The sequence below is a fragment of the Macrobrachium nipponense genome, chromosome 2 (genome assembly GCF_015104395.2).
Source record: "Macrobrachium nipponense isolate FS-2020 chromosome 2, ASM1510439v2, whole genome shotgun sequence".
Taxonomy (NCBI): Eukaryota; Metazoa; Arthropoda; class Malacostraca; order Decapoda; family Palaemonidae; genus Macrobrachium; species Macrobrachium nipponense.
The window spans coordinates 100,271,320-100,293,056 of record NC_087201.1 but is presented as its reverse complement, the minus strand read 5'-3'; the positions used below and the strand labels follow the sequence as shown (position 1 = coordinate 100,293,056).

General features: G+C 41.4%; 1 protein-coding gene across 1 annotated transcript in view; it reads left to right on the top strand.

Moving 5' to 3' along the window:
* The window catches only part of LOC135220845 (probable endonuclease 4), a 333,180-nt gene that overhangs the window by 57,047 nt on the left and 254,396 nt on the right, over positions 1 to 21,737 (top strand). Inside the window, exon 2 of the mRNA XM_064258405.1 lies at positions 5,096 to 5,550. Coding sequence (XP_064114475.1) covers positions 5,101 to 5,550 — 450 coding nt within the window. The 5' untranslated portion in view covers positions 5,096 to 5,100. The remainder of the gene's footprint in view (positions 1 to 5,095; positions 5,551 to 21,737) is intronic.

Sequence of the window (21,737 nt, the reverse complement as noted above, 5' to 3'; positions counted from 1 at the left end):
TTCTGGTTTTTTGTAACAATAGGCAACAGACTTGGAAGCTACCACTATGGCAGCATTCCAAGTAGTCTCTTAGCTGGATCTGTGGTCCCTCACAGTATCTAAGGTTGTTGCTTCCTCAGGACCCCTAGTTCCTGCAGAAGGGTCAACTTTCGGGAGACTTTGCCAGTCTTGAGGTAAGGCTATTTCCTACCTGCCACCAGATGGCAAACCTATGGACCAACCTGGTGCTTAGGAGGAGGGACGTTGCCATGAATCATATCTCCAGGTGTGTGGGTCCAGAGTCAGCCTTGGTGTTGAGAAATGGACCATTGCTGGGTTCCTCCTCTTTCTTCCCTAGAGAGATGGTGTTCACTGCAGTGAACAAGCAAATAGTTGAAGATGACAATTGACTTGTCCACCAGGCAGTTACAAAGAATTCAGGACCTCTTCGAGCAACTGCAGCTAGGCCTCTGAGTCAAGGTACCTCTTCCTCGTCCTCCAAGAAGACACCCCCTTCAAAGGAGGTGTAAGGGAAAACCCAACCTTCTTTTTTCTCCTTGAACGGAGCACGCCCACACTCGTTTCAGCCCTTCTTCCCCCAGGGAAGGGAGGTAAAGGAAAGAGGAAGGGAGGGAAACACCAGAAACGGCGCTCCTGTCGACTGCTCCCATTGGTGGGGGGGTTGCTTAGCGAGCCACTGGGCAACATGGCAGCGTTATGGAGCCGAGACCTAGGTAGTGGATGTCCTTCAGGAGGGATATCATCTTCCCTTCAAGTCGAGGCCACCCCTCACTGACTCTCCAGTCCGTCTTCACAGTTACATCTCTGTTCTGCCAAGGATTTGGCACTGAAAGAAATGCAAGCAATGTTGAGGAAGGGAGATGTAGAAGTCGTAGAAGATCCATCACCAGGGTTCTACAGCAGAGTCTTCCTGGTGGAGAAGGCCTCAGGGGGGCTGGAGACCAGTGATAGATCTCCTTTGAATCGATTTGTTCGCCAGACTCGGTTCACAATGGAGACAGCACGTTCAGTCCTACCTCGATCAGGGAGAATGACTTCATGCTTTTGGTGGATCTGAAGGATGCGTATTTCCAGATACCCATCCAACAATTGTCCAGGAAGTACCTCTGCTTTATCCTTGAAGGGATGGTGTTCCAATTTAGGGCACTTTGTTTGGACTCTCAACCTTCCCTCAAGTGTTCACCTTGGTATCAACTTGGACCCATTTGATTGGGATATGTCTGTTGAGGTATGTTGACAACTGGCTAGTCCTGGCGACCTCGTTCTCGCTGTTACTACAGGACAGGGATCGTCTCCTCGATTTTTATCATGATCTCGAGATCCTGATAAATTTCGAGAAGTCAGATCTCGTTCCCAAGCAGAGGATAAAGTATCTGGCCATGCTGATTGATATGGCAGCATCACTAGTCTTCCCCGCAGACTCAAGGATCAGCAAGTTCAAGAAGGCAGCTCAGCCATTTCTGTCCCAGCAGGAGCAGCCAGCTCAGCTCTGGCAGGTCATGGTCGGTCACCTGTCGTCACTAAATAAGCTTGTCCCTTACGGGCATCTTCACCTGCAGTCTCTTCAATGGAGACTAAAGGAGTGTTGGTCACAGGCTCGGGATCCTCAATCCATCCTCATCCTTTTAACAGAGGAAGTGGGGAAGAGCACACTTCCCCTCCAACATGCTTATGTTCTCAGACCATTGAAGTGTGGGATCGACATGACAAGCACCTTCACATCAACATTCTGTAACTCAAGGTGGCCTTCCTAGCCCTCCTGGAGTTCCGGGATCAAGTGATGGGACACTGTAGTGTTGATGAGCGATAACACCACATTAGTGGCATATGTCAACAAGCCAGGGGGCCTAGTATCCCTCCCTCTGCATCAGCTGACAGCACAGGTGCACAGGAGGGCTACATCTCACTCAGTAGAGTTGTCGGCCAGATACATTATGGGCAAGAGGAATGTAGTGGCAGACAAGCTCAGCCTTCAGAATAAGGTGGTAGAGACAGAGTAGTCCCTTCACACGGATGCGGCAGAAAGGTTGTTCGACCTATGAGTTGTCCAGTCATAGACTTGTTCGCCACCTAGCACAAAAGGGAACTTCAGATTTTCTTCTCTGTAGTGCTGGATCCATGGGCAGCTGCAAAGGATGCATTACAGCATCCATGGGAGAATCTAGATGTTTATGCCTTTCCCCCATTCTGCCTGATTTGGAAGGTGATCAGCCCAGAATCTTAGGATGGTTCTGGTGGCTCCCAAATGGCCGTGGGATGTTTGGTATCTCAATCTGTTGGCTCTTTTCTCTAAGGCACCGTGAAAGCTTCCCACGTGGCATGCAGCTGTTTGGTATCCCGATCTGTTGGCTCTTTTCTCCAAGGCACCACGAGAGATTCCCCCGTGGCACAGCCTTCTATGTCAACTGCACATTGAGTGGTACCACTCTGCAGTACAGTCCCTGTGTCTTCATGGCTGGAGGTTATCCACCATCCAGGGCCATTTCTAGCTTTGTGGGGGCCCAAGATAGATAGGTAGGTAGGTACATCATTTATCCCTGAGGGGCTTGTCAAACTGTGATGAAGTGGTACCTAGCCCTTTAGATGGTCTACTAAGATGCAAGAAACTATTCACATCTATTTCAAAGTGCAAAGATGATAGTAAAAAACCCAACACTGAAAATAATGCATAATTAACATCACAGTCACACACTTACCAGAAAAACTACTAATAAGTCACATTATTACTCGCAAAGTCATCAATGATGTCCTCATATGACACCTACTTGCCCACGTCATGGTTGATGCTGATTATTGCAAGACCAGTGAGTCGATCCTGTTTCATGGGAGACCTTAGATAGGTCTTTATGAGCTTCAGCTTTGAGAAGCTCCTCTGCTGAGGAGGCCACAGTCACAGGCAGTGTAGGCAATTCTCAGGACAACCTAAAGAGGATACAGTTCCTCCAAATGTTTTTTGTGGATAACGGTGAGGAGCTCAAGAGCAGTCATGTCATCTGAGGGTAAGCTTGGCAAGTTTTTGACTTCCATAGCCAATTCCTCTCCGTCAATGTCACTTTCATTTCCAGTGCTTGATGTCATGCAGAGGTTGTCACTGGTTGCTCAGTGCCTGATCATCCAGTGTCTGGAAATTGAGCAGCACTCCAAATCTGTCTCTCACTTCACCCAGTGTTTCAAACCTGTCAGTTAAGGATTCAATGGCTGTCAACAAAAGCCTTAAAGAATGGTGCTTCTAGCCTCTATATGGCATCTGCAATGGGCTCATCTGAGGCCCCCAGGTGGCTTGGGAAATTTAAATTTTCCAAGCTACCCCAAGGGCCCCTGGTGGCTTGGGGGCCCTAGGCAATCGCCTAGTTGGCATATAGCTAGTAACAGCCCTGCCACCATCTCTTGCAAGTAAGAGGTTTTTCTTAATGAGCAGCAACAGAGATTGCAGGATACTTCAGACAGTCCTCTGCAGCAGTATACCAGGGAAAGTGGGCCGTCTTCTGTGGTTTTTGTTGTAGACAGGGTCTCTCTCCACTCAGAACCACTCTTCACCATAACGCAGATTTCCTAGTTTTTCTTCACCGAGAAAAGCTCCTCCTTGTATCCGCATGAGAGGTCTTGCCCACTCAGGCCTCCTGAGTGGGACATGACTTGTCTTCAAGAGTGTGACTCATACGACTTACGAGCCTGTGCAAGAGTTGTCAGACAGGGATCTGACCCTCAAGACCGTCTTTTTGCAGGCTCTGGCATCGGCGGAGAGAGTAAGTGAGCTTCATGGTCTCTCTTTTAAAGTTAAACACTCGCGGGGATGGGGATCATTTACGCTGGATTTCATCCCAGATTTTGTAGTGAAGACTCAGAATCCATCAGTCCCTGACGAGATGCTACATTGTCTTGTAAGAGTACTAAAATGCAATCTGAAGAGAACTCTTCATATCTGGCCTGAGTTAGCACCAGGGTGACCAAGAAAGAAGTGTCCAAGAATGCTATTTCACTTTGGCTCCATGAAGCGATCAAAAAAGCATACTACTCTGAAGGGAGAGATGACACCAGTACTTTTTGTGCCAGAGGTATTGGTCATACCCTTGCATTCTGCAAGAACCGGTCGGTTCCACAGGTATTGAAGGTAGGGCTTTGGGCCAACCAGGCCACCTTTACTTCCTTCTACCTTCGGGATATAGCCCATAGCTCCTTGGACACTTTTTCTTTGAGACCTGTGGTGGGTGCTCAACAAGATGTGTAACTTACCCAGCTTCTCTAACTGGACAAGATTGCATCTCGCCTATGTGTAACTGTGTGAATGAGAGAGTGACTGGCCTCTTTTCCTCCTTTTCATTCTGTTTCTTCCTGCAAGCCGAGAGTTGTGGTCATCACACACTGTAATGAGTGGCTGATGCAGGTAAGTTATATTATAGAGCTCCATTCTATAGAAGCATGTATCTGTCCCTTCCCTAACAAGGGGAGAAGAGGACCTTGGCATAAGACAAACCCAATACTTGTATGTGTATCTTTTTGCTTCCGACTATAAGATTCTTGTTTGCTATTCATTAGAGGCTACGCTTGCCTCCCTCTTACGAATTGGTTCAATAGGTCCGACCAATTGGACAGAGGCCAGGTTCCCCCTGCTCACTCTTACAACCAGGAGGGAGACCCTTGGTTGGGCAAACACCAGTCTGTTCACAAGACTATCAGATTCCTCCCTCCAATCAACGAGTCTTCCTAATGTAAAGGACCGAGGGTTTGTGTAATGTGTATGAACAAATCAGTTTTTTAAGTAAATTGTATATGTCCTAATTGTACAAACCTGAGGTCCTTTACATTTATGCCCACCTCATGCCACCCCTCAATCTGTTCCTGGGCCTAAAGCAAACTGGAATATTTACTTCTGTGACTGGAACCAGACTACCGTACAAGCAGGTACTACCTAACTAGTACCTTGTTAAATCTTCAAGGGCTGAATTCCAGCCTACGCTGAAAGTAATTCCTAATGTAAAAGGTTCATATAGTTAGAAAAAATAAAATTTACTTTAAAAAATTGTGATTTTATGCATTTTTGTATTAGTCTTTAAAAGTTGTGTACAGTATTGATTGTTTTTATTTCAAATTTCAGGCACCATGAGTGAAAAAGTAAGAGTTTCAAAAATCAAAGAAAAGAAAGGAAAATTTTTAAAGAGAGAATTAAGTGAAAAGGAACAAGCAAGTGCACTTGAAGAACCCATGATGCTTGCAGCTGGAACTTCAGAACAGGTGAATGGCATTCAAAGGAAAAGAAATAGTTCTAAAGGTAGGAATACCCAGCCTAGGAAAAGAAACAAGGTTATAGCAGCAGTGGAATCTGTGCATTTTGAGGGAGAAGAAAAGATTCCTGTTTTGGAAGACAAGGTTGTAGCCAGAAATACGATTCATGAAGCTGCCAAACAAATTAAGGACAAAGAGAAGGAAACAAATCAAACTAAAAGTCAAACTGAGAAAAAGAAAAGCTGCAGCATGGACAAAGACAGCCCAGAAGACAATGAGGAAAAGAAATTTAAGGCTGTCAAAAGAGATCCTCAAAAACAGAATAAGGTAAATATTGTAATTACATAGCAGTGAATTTTGTATAGTCAGGTAGGTAGATTTTAAATACGTGTCATGGTTATATGTGAAGAGTGTGGAATACTGTAAGAATTTCTGTTCTTGATGCACTCTTCTATCTGGCTTTCCACCCTCGTTAACAATTGTTTCATAGTGCAACTGAGCGCCTCAGTGGCGTGGTTGGTATGGTGTTGGCGTGCCACCTCGGTGGCCACAAGTTCAATTCTCAAGCATTCCATTGAGGAGTGAGAGATTTGTATTTCTGGTTATGGAAGTTCACTCTCGACGTGGTTCGAAAGTCACCTAAAGCGTTGGTCCTGTTGCTGAATAACCACTGGTTCCACGCAACGTAAAAACACCATACAAACAGACAAACAAACAAACAAACTGTGCAACTGCAAGGATTTCCTCATGTTAACACCTCTCAAACCTTTTAACTGTCAATTTCCTTTCAGCACTGAATGACCTCATAGGTCCTAGCACTTGACCTTTGGCCTAAATTTTGTAACCACGAATTGAGGGGATTTTTAGGCAAACATGAATAACATCGTATTCGTTTTGCTAAGGATCTCTCTCTGCCTCGGCGAGGAAAGAATGTAGTAGAAAATTCACCTTAAGATAACGGTTACGGTTAAGCCTTATGCACACACCGTGGTTAATTACAGAGTTCCTACTATCCTTACAAGAGTTTCCTAGATGAATGCTGTTTACCACAATGTGATGGTATTATAAAGGATTTTAATTCGGCAGAGGACGATTTAACCTATTTGGAAACAGACACGGAACGTAACGATCCTTACCAGGTTCGATGCGGGATTTTGCACGTCCGTGAGAACCTTTTTGATCAACGATAATAACTTAACGTATGTTTAACATTTATTGGAAAGAGTTGTCAGAACCTGCGGAAAGTATTCTCAGATCTCTTCGCAAGGTAGAAGATGAACGAGCTTCTTATAGATTGCTTCCTTTTCCTCGAAGCAAGAGAGGTAGCAAGATACGCCATCTTTAATTTAAATAGGGGAATAAACTTTAGTCTTTTTTCCCCTAGTTATATATATTCTTAACAGTTATTAAAATAAATGGGCATCAAAGGAAGAAGATGAATGCATCATTTTGGCAATAAAAAGGTTGGATTCACAGAGGTCACGTTCTTCTCTCAGCATGTGTCGGAAGGTTTTTCTAAGACAGTAGAGATTTTATCGGAATCTATTATAAATATTGGACCTAAAAAACCTATCCACTCTGAGTCTGTCTGCGTGCAGACTGACCAGAAGTAAATATGAATGAGAGGATTTTTCAAGGGAAGCTTGATAATTGCTTTAAATATGTTAAAGACCATAGAGTTGCTGAGATCGTGCTAGATGGAAAGGGGAAACTGTCCTCTTCCGTACCTCTGTGAACCACATAATGGTTTTCTTCCCTTTCAGAGGGAAGAATCACCTTGGTATTTTATGCTATCAATGAACACAGTAAAAAGATATACTCTGTCTCGACAAAGAATATTAAGAGATAGTAGAGAATTAAGATCTTCGGGATCTTATACAATACCCCTATACGATAAGAGTAAGAGATCTTATACTTAGAATGGGATCCTAATTTGGGCCTCAGATTCCGTGTTCCGACAAGATGGAACTGCTCCTAATCAAATGTTTCTCTTGGTCCTAAACGATCAAAAGGACAAGTGAAATTTTGGGCTTTAGAATCTGGAATCAAATTCTATGAAGACTCGGCAATGGGTTCTGGCCAGCATAGTATGTTTGGCTGAAGAACTAAAGCCTTTTATTCCTGGATCAACGCTTTCAGATAGAGGTTTCGTTGTCCGGGTAATGTATTGACGTTGTCATCTACAGAAGAAGACAAGGTTTAAACGTTTACTGACAGAGTCTTTGGAACGCGATGTGGGCTCAAACTACTTCCCAAAAGGTTCAGAGAGATACATTCAAGAGCTAGAAATCAGGAGTCCTACCAATTTCAGCTCAGAATCTCTTTAAACTTCCAGGCTCCTTCCCTTCCTTCGGGCAAGGATAGGGAAGCTTCTGCAACGAGAAAACTCATCAACATGTAGGAGGAGAACTCGTTAGCAACGGAAGTATTCAATAAGGATCCTCCTCGGAGGAAGACTTGTCTCTCGGACTTTTAGATTTCCTATCGTCTACTGGATGTAGCTGACTAAAATCACCTCCCCTTGCCGGAAAGGCCAAAAAGCTCAAGGCAAAGTAAAAGAATTTCTTCCACCATTCCTCCATTCTCCTGAATAAAACGATGGTGGATCTCAGGACTTTCGGACAATGTAGCGCCAGTCAGGCGCCAAATGCCAAAAACAGGCGTGAAGACGCCAGAGAAAGACAGTCAATATGAACACTGTCATTGTTTGATAAGGAGAAGAGCGGGCCTCCAACCTGGGGCAGTGCGTTAGAGGCGAACAAAACGGGAAAAAGTGTCCGATGTGGACATCGCCAGTTTTCCTCGAGACTCTTAACAAGCTCGAAGCTCCAGCAAGTGGGGAGAAGTCAGCCACGCGCCAGGTGCGAGGCTCCAAACAGGCGCAAGGCATTGGCAAGGTGCGAGGCACCAGCCAGGCGCGAGGCGCCAGGCAAACAGGATGCGCCAGCCAGGCGCAAGGCGCCAGCCAGGGCGGAGGCGTCAGCCAGGCGCGAGGCGCCAGCCAGGCGCTAGGCTTCATCCAGATGAGATCCAGTTCAAAGAAAGTCCTAGTCTTCTTTGAAACAATGGTGATCTCTAAAGCACTTCATAAGTGACTTGATGATACCTTCAAACAGCTGAGAATTTAAAAGCTCATGAAGTGCGAGCTTTTGCAAATTCTTGTTCTTTTCGTAACAATATGTCAGGAAGACATATTAGCTTTAACATATGAGAGATGCAACTATGTGTTGACTGCTCATTACACGAAGGACTTCAAGTTAACCTACAAGAGATCCTTCTCTCTTGGCTTATACGTATCAGCGGATACGTTGCTGGGATAAGGAGCCGACACTGATCCTTTAATAATGAGTTGAATTTATTTTAACTTAGTGATTTTTTTTGAGGTTTGAAAGGAGTTTGGGGGATAACTCTTTTTCAATTCTAGCGCGAACCCTCATGTTAGGAACAGGTGATCGGGATCGGTTTGTGTAGCGCTCCTTGAGTTATGCCAATAGGCATAGGCATATTGTCATATAAGCAGATTAGCACCCATTGACAAATGCCAATTAGGCTCGACCGAGTAAGTGGATAAGAACCCATCGGTAGACCCACAAGAACTCTTGGCCACAGATCACTATCTTGCTAAGGCTCTTGAGATGAAGCACTCTCCTATGCAATAGCTAGGAAGTCGACCCTTCGTCTAGAAACACAGAGGAACCAAGGTCTATAAATACCTACAACACATGTTGTTTACCTGTCTAGTCAGGAGTTAGCTGTCTCTTGCCCTCCACCAAAGGGTGTCAATCAGCTATGTATATATCTGACAGGTAAGTTGAATGTATGAAAATGATATTATGATACAATAAAGTTTCATACATACTTACCTGGCAGATATATACGATTGAAGACCCACCCAGCCTCCCCGCAGGAGACAGGTGGAAGAGAGAATCTGATTAGAAAATGGGAATGGTTCCTAGTCCTGCCACCCAGCGGCAGGCCGGTAGATCACCTGACCTACCTGTAGCGTGTGCTGCGAAATTCGAATTTCTGTCGGGGACGACGGAGTCGATAGCTATGTATATATCTGCCAGGTAAGTATGTATGAAACTTTATTGTATCATAACAATATCATATTATTGGATACAGTGAAGTAATGTATAACTTTTTAAAGGATTTATGTAAAAGATGCATTTTTCGGAACAGTGGCAGACAAGAACGAACATGAAAAAACATCCTCTGACAACGTGGAGGGTAATTACAAAAGCTGCCTTAATTTGTATCATATTTATGTACAAAAATAAGAATACCCTATACATAATATATTTTCATACACATTTTAAACTTAAGAGCATGAACATTTATAAAATTGACACATCGATCGCTAAATTTGCACTCTTTTTGACTCTATATTTTCGGAAGAGTGGCAGGCACCGGCTTACAAGAATGAACATGAAAAAACATCTTTCTTGATAACATGAAGGGCAGTTTCAAAAGCTGCCTTAGTATCATATTTCTGCGCAGAATTAAAAATACCCTATACATACATATACATAATACATTTGCATACACATTTTGAACATTAAAGCATGAACATTTATAAAATCAACCCATTGATCGATAAATTTGCACTTTTTTAACTATATTTTCGGAAGAGTGGCAGGCGGCGACTTACAAGAATGAGCGTGTAAAAGCATATTTGATAATGTGAAGGGCAGTTTCAAAAGCTGCCTTTGTTTCATATTTATGTGCAGAAATAAAAATACAGTGGACCCCCCGTATTCGCGTTCTCCAGATTCGCGGACTCACACATTCGCGGATTTCTCTGGGGAACGTTTCCCTGCATTATTCGCGGAAAATTCGCGCATTCGCGGTATTTTTCTATGATATACATCCACAAATTCCTGGGTTTTTTTATGAATTTCATCATAAAATGCACTTTTTGTGATAAAACTATTTAAAAAACCAAGTATGAAAATTTTTAGTGGGTTTTTCTTGAGTTTTAACTAACAAAATAGGCTGTTTTTAGCATTTTCATAGGGGTTCCAAACATTCGCGGGTTCTAACTATTCAAGGGGGGGTCTGGTACGCATCCCCCGCGAATACTGGGGGACCACTGTACCTATACGTAATACATTTTCATACACATTTTAAACATAAAAGCATGAACATTTATAAATCGACACATCCATAGCTAAATTTGCACTCATTTAACCCTCTTACGCCGACTGGACGTATTTTACGTCAACCTTTTTTGTCTCTCGTGTGCCGACTGAACGTATTTTACGTCGACTTACAAGTTTTTTTTTAAAATTCGCGGAAAAATACTTATATGCCTACCAGCCTAAAACTTTTGAATCACGCGCCTTGGGGGATGCTGGGAGTTCACGGATCAAGGTGTTGTTTTGTTTACAATCGTTACGCAGGCGCGCAAGCGCGAACTTCTTTCTTGCCACACTAAAAAGTATCTGTGACACATCTCGGAAATTATTTTGTCACTTTGACATAATTTTTGTACCATTGTAAATTAGCGTATTATATATGGAAATTTGCGCATTTTTATGTAGAATACAACAACAAAATACTCATGATTGTAGCTTTTATCAGTTTTGAGATATTTTCATATAAATAACGATAATTGCCAAAATTTCAACCTTCGGTCAACTTTGACTCTACCGAAATGGCCGAAAAACGCAATTGTAAGCTAAAACTCTTATATTTTAGTAATATTCAATCATTTACCTTAATTTTGCAAACCAATTAGAAGTTCTCTAGCACAATATTTCGATTTATGGTGAATTTATGAAAAAACTTTTTCCTTATGTCGCGCGGTAACTCTTCCGAAAAAAATCATACATTGCGATTGTGGTAAAGTTTGCACCATTTTAAAATTAGCCGTTATATAAAGTTTTATATATGGAAATGTGCGCAATTTCATGCACAATACAACTAAAACAACCCATGGTTGTAGCTTTTATCAGTTTTGAGATATTTTCATATAAATAATGATAATTGCCAAAATTTCAACCTTCGGTCAACTTTGACTCTACGAAATGGTCGAAAAACGCAATTGTAAGCTAAAAACGCTTTATATTCTAGTAATATTCAAGCATTTACCTTCATTTTGCAACAAATTGGAAGGCTCTAGCGCAATATTTCGATTTATGGTGAATTTATGAAAAAAATAACATTTTCTTTACGTCCGCGCGGTAACTCTTCCGAAAAAATCATACGTGCGATTGTGGTAATGTTTGCACCATTTTAAATTAGCCGTTACATAAAGTTTTATATATGAAAATGTGTGCAATTTCATGTAGAATACAACAAAAAATAAATTGAAGGCTTGTAGCTTTTTCTCATTTTTTTGATGAAAATATTTGCAATATACTAAATCACGATAAATAGAAAAAAACCACGTTCGGTCAACTTAGACTCTACCGAAATGGTCAAAAAACGCAATTGTAAGCTAAAACTCTTACAGTCTAGTAATATTCAGTCATTTATCTTCATCTTGAAACAAATTCGAAGTCTCTAGCAAAATATTTAGATTTATGGTGAATTTAAAAAAAAATCTTTCCTTCCCTCCGCACGTGGATTCTCCGACACAAATCTCCGAAATGCGTACGTCCCATTCTCGGAATATTTGCTCCGTTTCATATTAGGCATTTCATAGAGTTTTATATATGAAAATGTGCGCAATTTTATGTAGAATAAAACAAAAAATATTTGAAGGTTGTAGCTTTTCTTATTTCCGAAATAATTGCATATAAAAAATATATATATAAAAAAATTCTACATTCTGTCAACTTTAACTCGTCAGATATGGTCGAAAACTGCAATTGTAAGCTAATACAGGCGGTCCCCGGGTTACGACGGGGGTTCCGTTCTTAAGACGCGTCGTAACCCGAAAATCGTCGTAAGCTGGAACGACGTTCTTGAAAACATGTCCACAGGGAAAATTTCACTACTTATTTGCAATTTTTCTTAGGGCTGTATCTCTAAAATTATCACTAATTTACTTTTTTCATGTGCAACATGTGTATTCACAAATTACTGTATATTTCATTAAAATACAAGAGAGAGAGAGAGAGAGAGAGAGAGAGAGAGAGAGAGAAGAGAGATCCGACCGAGAGAGAGAGAGAGAGGAGAGAGAAATACTCCTTACGGTTTCAATAGATTGAAATGAGTCTGTAGGCAACTTTTTCCCCCTCCCATAAATACATATATTTCTCCAGAGAAGAGAGAAAGAGAGGACTGTGCAATTATGTTTGTCTGTCTATCAATTCTTTTGCTGAGAGAGAGAGAGATAAAAGGAAGAAATAGAAACACCAAATGTATGACAAGTATCTTGTGGAGAGAGAGAGAGAGAGAGAGAGAGAGAGAGAGAGAGAGAGAGAGAGAGAGAGAGAGAGAGAGAGAGAGTTGTCCTCACAGTATTTAAAAGAGAGAAATGGAATGATTATTGTATTTAAAATACTCAGATATGAATTTTGTACTTACAGTTAATAAGTATTATTATTGGAAAATATAAATGATAAACTTATTACCTACATGTCATGAAAATGATCTCATCTAAGTAAGAAGAGAGAGAGAGAGAGAATTACATAAAACCACCATTAAATTCGTTGACCATTGTATGGCATTAAGCTCTGAGTGTCACTCGAGTTGAGTTAGGGAAATTGATACAGAAAAAGACAAAGGGAAGAATTTTCTTTTGAAATTAGTTATCGTATTATTACTATTCTATTATTATTATTATTATTATTATTATTATTATTATTATTATTATTATTATTATTATTATTTGAATAATAATAAACATGCATCTACCATAAAAATTCTCTCATCTCAGTAAGAAAGAGGAATTATCCTTACAAGTGAAATGGAAAGGTCATTTTCATTCTCTTTAAAATACGACCATTATGAATTTTGTAATTAAAGTTTTATTATTATTATTATTATTATTATTATTATTATTATTATTATTATTATCAAATAACTGAAATTATCAATAAAAACATTTTGGACATACTAGTACCATATAAATTCTTTCATCTCGGTAAAAGAGAGAGAGAGAGAGAGAGAGAGAGAGAGTTGTTTATCTCTCTCTGTTCTCTCAAAAATACTTATAACGCTTCCAGCGAAAGAGAGGGATTGAGTTACCACTATGACACATTATTATCTTGTGTGGCAAAAGAGAGAGAGAGAGAGAGGAGAGAGAGAGAGAGAGAGAGACGAGAGAGAGAGAGGAGAGTTAACCTTAATTAAAAGTGACATGGATAGATTAGTAAGTATTGTATTTCTTTAAAATACTATCACATATGAATTTTGTAATTACAGTTATTATTATTATTATTATTATTATTATTATTATTTGAAAGTATTAAAAACAAATAGTACAAGTACATAAAAAATCTTCGAGTCTCAGTAAATGAGAGAGAGAGAGAGAGAGAGAGAGAGAGAGAGAGAGAAGAGAGAGAGAGAGAGAGAGAGAGAGAGAGAGAGGGGGGGGGGGGGGGGGGGAAATTTCAGGACCACGTCCATGCAACACTACAGCTCTTCCCCCAACTCTTCCCCCTCTGGGCTGTCACAGAACTTGATATATCTGACAGTTTTAGTACCTGCATCTGAGGAAAAGGTTACAGAGAAGACTGGGATTTCCTTCATTCTTCCATAATTTTTTAAATATAAGCTAAAATCTTACTAATTCGCTATGGTATTTTCTTTATTGAATTGATATTATTGCTGTATAAATTAATATTAATATTTTGAAAATAGTAAAATCATTTATTTATCATACAAAAAAACATACATCTTTGTAGTAGAGAGAGAGAGAGAGAGAGAGAATTATTATTTTTATGGAGATACCCAGTTACTGACAGCTATAATGAAACATTACGTAATGTAATATTAAAACAGAAGAAGAATTCTAAAAAAATACATATGTATTTGTTGGCTTCATGATCGCAGTCTGATTAATTTATATTTATGAAATGTTATTTAGTCATGAAAATAAACATCAAAATACAGTAATTAGTGATTATTTTCGTCAGAAAATACAGAGAGAGAGAGAGAGAGAGAGAAACTGTGCTAAACTATAAAGGATTCTTATCATAGTATGTGTTTTTTAAAAGCGTCGTAAACTCGGAGCGTCGGAAGCGTCAGCATCGTAACCTCGGACAAGCGTCGTAACCCAGGGGGCGGATTTTTCAATGAATAATTTAAGAAAAAAGCTTCGTAACCTCGGAACGTCGTAAGCCGGGACCCCGTCGTAACCGGGGACCGCCTGTACTCTTACAGTATAGTAATATTCAATCATTTGTCTCATTTTGAAAGAAATTGGAAGTCTTCGGACAATATTTAGATTTATGGTGTTTAATTTTTGAAAAAAATATTTGTTTACGTCCGCGCGTTACGAATTCATGCATTATATTGTGATAATATTTTCTCTGTGTTGCTTTTATCGTTTTACAATGTGTTATATACCAAAATGATCGCAATTTAGTGTACATTACAACGAAGATCGCAATTTAGTGTACATTACAACGAAAAAAAAAGTAACCTGTTACTTTTAACCCTTTTGCGCACCGCGATTTGAATACAATTATATTTGAAATTTGCGCTATCATATATCGCATTATTTATATATGATAATGATAATTTTTTTCATTTCTGATGGTTGCATACTAAACTTCAGCCAATGACAAAAAAAGGAGCCAAAAATGAACTCTTAATCTTGAAAACTAAGCGCGCTGTGATTTAAAAAAAAAATATTTTTTTTCCACTTCCGCGCTCACTCCGAAACCCCTCCGGCATACGGGAGACAATTTTTTATTTACCGCTACGGCGTAAGAGGGTTAACTTGTTTTGGGCATAGAGCAGCGTCAGAGGCATATATTTTACCCTAATACCTGTATTAAAATTTTTTTTAATTACAATATATAGTTTAATGATAACCACATTTGACAAAATAAATAAAAAAATAAAGCATTTCAGTATAAAATTTACCATAAAAGGTGTATAAAATCGTACGTAACCATGGTGACATCACGCCCAGCTGACTTGAGACTGAACAAGGGAGAGTTGGTATGTTGAGGAGAGAAGGAGAAGATATAGTTAAAATATTAATCTATGTATGTAAAAGCGATATCGATTCACATGATTAATGTAAGGCAGTTCCAGGTTTTCAGCGATCCGGTTACATGGCGCTTGTCTAGCCCCATAAAAGCAGCTATTTATGATGGCATAATGGGACGAGTTCCGGTTACCTGCGCCATAAGGGTGCTTATGGTGCTGATAACTGGTTATGGCACCATAAATCACTGAGTTTCAGTTAATGGCGGTTTTCGCTTATCGGCACACCCCAGGGAACAGAACCCCTGACAATAACCGGGGTCTGTCTGTAATGTTAAAATATGAAAACAAATGCAATACAGGAAAAATCAGAAAAAAAGTCTTAATTGAGCTAGTGTTTGGTGCGCCAAGTGAGACGGTCTAGTTGAACAATATTAACAAAAGAGTAAATGAAAGAACAAAGCATTTCACAATAGAATTTAGCATAAATGATTAACAAAATCATTCATCCTTGTGGTGATACACAGCTAACTTGAGGTAGAGGGAGGGGCCGTTTATGTTTGTGAGGAATAATGAATGAATGAATTTAAGTTATCATGCTTTGTGGTATTGTTGAAGAGAGAAGAGAAAGTAAAATTTTTACTATAATATGTACACAAAAAATGAAATGTTATTTCACTATAAATTTAACATTATGATAAAACATTAAAACACTCAAATGCAATACAGTAAAAAAAAAAAAAAAAAAAAAAAAAAAAAAAAAAAGTTCGCTTGAGTAAGTGTTTGATGTGCTGAGTAAGACGATATAGAGAGAGAGAGGAGAGCAGAGGGAAGAAGGCTCTGCTTCCCACTGACATATCAGCTGGGCTGGGATGATTATTTGCTCATTTCTTTCACTTAACTCGATCTGCCCAAGTCACTTATTTTTGTCACAGTGAAATACCTATCTAGTGACAATTGCTTTTTACAATTTTTTACTACTATAAAAGTAACTTGGCTCTGTAATAAACAAACTGGTGCCACTTTTTGCCTCAGCATGCCTTCAATTGTATGTTTTAACGGCTTCCAAGTTCCTTGTGAAAAGTTAAGTTCCTTGTGAAAAGTTATTTTATTCTTTCCTCTCCTTTTCCTTTTCTTGCATTCTTATACGTTAGTTTATTTGTCCCCCCAAAATTTCCTCCTTTTTGTTCATGACACTTACCCGCCAGATATATATATATATATATATATATATATATATATATAATATATATATATATATATATATATATATATATAGATAGATAGATAGATAGATAGATATAGCTGTATTCTCCGAAGTCCAACAGAATTTCAAAACTCCCGGCACACGCAGTGGTCGGCCAGGTGGTTAGTACCCATTCCCGCCGCTGGGAGGCGGGTGTCAGGAACCATTCCCATCTTCTATTTAGATTTTTTCTGTCGCCGGTATTGTAAACAACTGTTTTCAGTACCTCCGTCTTAGGATTTTGGAAACTTCATTGCCGCTTAAGTATCTTGGTTGTTTTTGGTTTATTAACTTGGATTTGTGGCTAGGCATACGCTTTCATAAATTGATTTAAATTTGATTTTTCTTGGCATAAGATGTCTGAATCTAGTTAGGCTAGTTTCAGACTTTGTTGTCTGCAAGGGGTAAGGTGAGACTAACGAAACCTTCGGTAGATCCTCACTTAGTATGCATGACTTTGACAACTCCGACTGGAAGGGAGGAGTGCTTTTATTAGATATTACTCGGATAACCCTGATAATTCTAGAGCTAATACGTGATGTGTACATATTTCTTGTTGAAAGATCAATGTAATTAGTGTGATGTTTGACTGATTCTGAAGGAAGATGTATGATTCGTATGTACGCAAATTAGAGCGTGATAGAATCAGGAGGTTTTCCTCCAAGACTGGATCAGTAAACAGAAGTCAGGGTAATGAACCTACTAACCTCCTGTAGACTTTATTTTGCCTAACCATGTGGATGGCCTACGGGCTTAGAGGAAGTGTCTGCGAGAGGTGATGCCCTTTCTGTTATGATGGATTACATCAGTAATCTTTGGATCTATAGTGCTCGCTCTCCAATCAGTGTTGTGAGTGTAGTGATGTTGAATTAGTGCCCCTAGTGTTGTGGAGGGGGCGTCAGATCGGCCCCATAACGCCTCTAGGTCTAGACCTCTGTCGGACTCCCAGGACCACAGGGAGAGGGCATGTCGAAAGCCGAAGGAGGGTTACGGGGAACCCCCACCGATCTGGCGTCCCTTCGGCAGGACCTGAAGACGCTTCCCAGGCTGCCAAAGATAGTGCTCGTGCACGAATCATGAAGGATTGCTTCTCGTCCTCCGAGGTGTCCTCCCTGTACAGGGGTTGGAGCTCTCAGAAGGACTCGCGCCCTTTAAACAGAAGCTTATAGAGGAGGACTCTTCTCGTCCTCTGTCTCTCGTCATACGATTGCTATCGTCACCTTAACATTGTGACGGCTTTCCACCGCAGAAGGAAAATAAGACGTCATCGCAGCAGGATGCTGTTAAGCGCCCAGATCACCCTATCATTGTTACTGTGAAAAGGAAGAAGGCGTCCCCTCGTCTTCTCACAGGATCAGCCCTTCTTGGTTGGCCTCGTTTTCGCCAAGAGAAGGACAAAACACATTTACCGCAGGAAGGATTCGAGGCTGTCTGTCAAGTCAGGTAGTCTCCTTCTCCTTCTCCTTCTCCTTGCTCGTCGCTTTCTACATCCTCGCGCTCAAGAACGCACAGGCGGCCGCCGTCTTTGTCAGGAGTTGCGAACGTCCATAATACTTGTCCTGGCAAGGACGCATCTCAAGTTGCTTGTGTTGATGCTTTTGGGTCCGCCGCGTCACGTCAGGAAGCTCTCCATGACTCTTCTCTTGATGTTCGTCGCTCTCCTCTTCGGGAGCTCTTCAAGATGCTCACAAGGACTTTATGCAGAACTTTTGGCGTTCTATACATCAAGATGCTCGGCAGGACCCTCGAGAGAACTCCTTTTGGGATGCTTGGCGTTCTATGCTATTAGGACGCTCGGCAAGGCCCTCGCGAGGATGTCTTTCGGAACGCTCGGCGTTCCCTTTTTTGAGCGCGTTTATGGAAGCGTTCATTTGCCTTACAAAGACGCAAGATGTCGCACAGGCAGCCGTCGCCTTTGTCAGAAGGTAAGGAAGGTCCTTAAGGCTTGTATTGAAGACGATCGCAGTACGTCTTCTTATAGTGCTCGCGCACTTCAGGAGCGGTGTGCGGCTCTCCATGGCGCATCTCAGGTGGCCTTTCATGCATCAGGACACTCGGCAAGATCCTCGCTGAGATGCCGTTCAGAACACTTGGTGTTATATATACCATACTCTTGGCAAGACTTTTGTGAGGACGCCTTTTGAAAATGGAACACGATCGACGTCATTAACGTCGAGACGTTCGTCAGGAAGCTCGCGAGGACGGTTTGGAAGATGCTCGATGTCTTATTCGTCTGGACGCTCGCCAGGACGCTTTTGAAGACAGTCGGCGTCATATAAGTCATGACGCTCGGCAGAGCACTAGCCAAGACGTTCTTCACAACGATAGGCGCCTTACGCATCAAGACGTTCGGCAGGACTCCTACAAGAACGCTCATCAAGAGGACGCTCTTCAGGACTCTCCACAGGACGTTCCTTTACAGGAGCTTAATAAAGATTCGGAGTTGCGGTGAGACATACCCGAACTTCTTCTTCGAACCCTCTTTCAGATAGAGGACTCCTGTTACGAACGGGACCTCAGGGTTTGATTATCGGACACTCTTCAGAACACTCAGCAGCAGAATCCTTTACCGGAACTTCGCAAAGCTTCGGAGTTGCTATTAAGCATTCCCGACTTTCGTCTTTGAACCTTACTTCAAGTAAGAGAACCCCTTTGACGAGGTGATAGTGAGAGAAGGGGTCTCAGGGTTTCATTGCTTCGCGGTCGGTTAGGGACTTTTCTACTTTTCCTGTAAGGGAGACAGAGTCCTCGAGCGACTCGCGACCTGCGAATGAAGACGCCTTCTGTAAGACTAGTTTGCTGGTGAGTGTCGGCCCTCAGTCCCTTGCTCTCTTCTCTCGCAGTGTGCTTTGTCGAAGAAGAGGAAGTAGCCTGGTCTCGTCAAGATGTCCATTTCGCTTTCTACGAAGGGAGCGTTCAAAGAATTCATGACTTGATGAACTACGGGAAAATGCAAGGCAAGACTTCCTTTGCCCTACTTCCAGCAAGGTTAAGTGTAATAACAGGCATCCGATATGAAATGGGAGAGGAAGCTGGTTGGAGAGTTCCTTCCTCTTCCCAGGACGATTTTGCCACCCAGATAGACTATATGAAAGGACTGTTCAGGACAATGGATATATTTAGCTCCTAGATTGGTATTTCGGAGCCCTGGACCTGCAGCCTCGGGGCCCTGACTCTCTTTCTCTAGAATAACTATCCAACCTGCATGGATAGGTAGTCAGGTTGGTTCTAACGAGCTGGTATCTAGAAGAAGAAGGTTTCATAAAATGCCTCTTCTGCGTTCAGGACTGCGTTGCCGAAGGGGAACATTAGGGTCCTACCTGCCGTAAGCCCAGTCTCTGACCAGGAATTCTGCCCTTTTCCTCGATTTCTGCGGGAATCGGGAAGACTTTAGGCTCGAATTCCTGGATTACTTTATGTCAGGTAAGTGGGTTTCCCCCATTAACAAGATACTAAACGTTTTGTCAAGTAAGTGAGTAACCCCTCACTGATGAAATATAGACCCTTTGTCACGTAAATGGGTTAGTTCTCATTGACAAATATTTCAATAACATTTTATCGAGTAAGAGGATAAGTTCTCATTGAAAAGATTTGGAAGAGCGCTCATCCATTTGTAGAGGCTCGTCCATGAAAAAGACTTGTAGACTAAGACCATGAAGTCTTATGTCTAAAATACATAAGAAGATTGAGCCGTCCTCTTCGGTACTCAGTTCTCACTTGAGGACCTTCTACGATTAGTACTAAATTCGTTCTCTTCGTTAAGAGAACGAAGACAGTTGTTTTCCAACGAGGAAGAAATAAGTAGAGAATTAGCTGTCCAAATCACTACAATACTCTACGTATTTTACCTTTGCGTTATATGACTACTGTATGGTTCAAGTCATATACGCATAACGTAGTTACCTCTAAGGATGGCAACCAAAAGGATTATTATTCTAAGTGAGTTTAATTGGTACTCCCTGTAACCCTCCAGGAGTTTCCGGTTTCCCCTTTAGATTTTTAAGGCATTGTTACGACAACACCAACTCAGCTTCTGTATTTAGCGAATACTGTTTCGCTTAAATATGTTTGCTTGAGAGTTTTCTTTCTGCTCGATAATGATAACAAACCTATTCATTTGTAGAAAAGAGTAGCTGGCAACTCAGGCAGAGTAGTGCAAACTTCGGCAGACGTAGTGCGAACGGCGAAGTACACTGCTGTGACTAGAGCCAGCTCACTGAGAGTGAGCTCAGTTCCAGCTGGGTGTCTGCCATGCGCGGTCGGTTACGTCTCTCTCTCCTGCGGGATTGACTGACTAACCGTATCTCTGCCCTTCAATCACGGACTTTAGCCTCAGGTTGAAGGGATTCTCGCATGCATGAATGAACTTGATCTTCGCTTTGTGAAAAATTTTTCAACAGAGATTTATATTGGATCTTTTAGGTTCTGTTTACCGCAAGGTAACAGAATTCTTTACGAGTCTACCGCGGCATAGCACAATAATGCACACCTGCTTAAGCAAAGCGCAGCATTATTAGGGAAGGAAACATGCTTGGTGAGGGAATGAATGAGTCTGCTGGGGACCATTTCCTCGCTGGAGAAGTTTGTTTCCCTGAATAGACTGCAATTCAGACCTCTCCAGTGTTTCCTGCCGGAAAACTGAAATAGCATCAAAGATCTAGATATGATTCTGAACATCTCTCAAAATCAAGGATCACCTAAGGGGATAGCGAGACTGTGCCAGGCATCTGGAGAGGGGTACAGATGTCCTGGCTCATAATCTCATAGAATTGGAAGCAATTGGGTTGGCTCTCCAGTTCGTCTAGCAACGAGTGGTTTACCCAGTGGTCCAGATCAACTAGGACAATTCCACAGCTTTCTCATATCTCTAGAAATATCGAGAAACACTCTCTTCGTCCCTGTTCGCGTTAACGAGAGAGAGCCTGTTATGAGAACAGGCACGGAACGTAACTATCCTCAAGAGGTTCGTTGCACGATTGCAGCACGTTCGTGCAGATCTTCTCGATAGACGGCAGTAATTACTGACGTCTGAGTAAGATCTTCGCTTAGAAGTGTGTCGAGATTTGTGGAAACGTTGGGGATGTCCTTTCAGAGAACTCTTCGCAATGTTGAAGAAGAAGAGGCTTCTTCTAGACTGCTCCCTTATTCTCGATCCGAGAGAAGCAACAATAGACGCCATCCTATAATATTGAATGGGGATAGATGTTTAGTCTTTTTC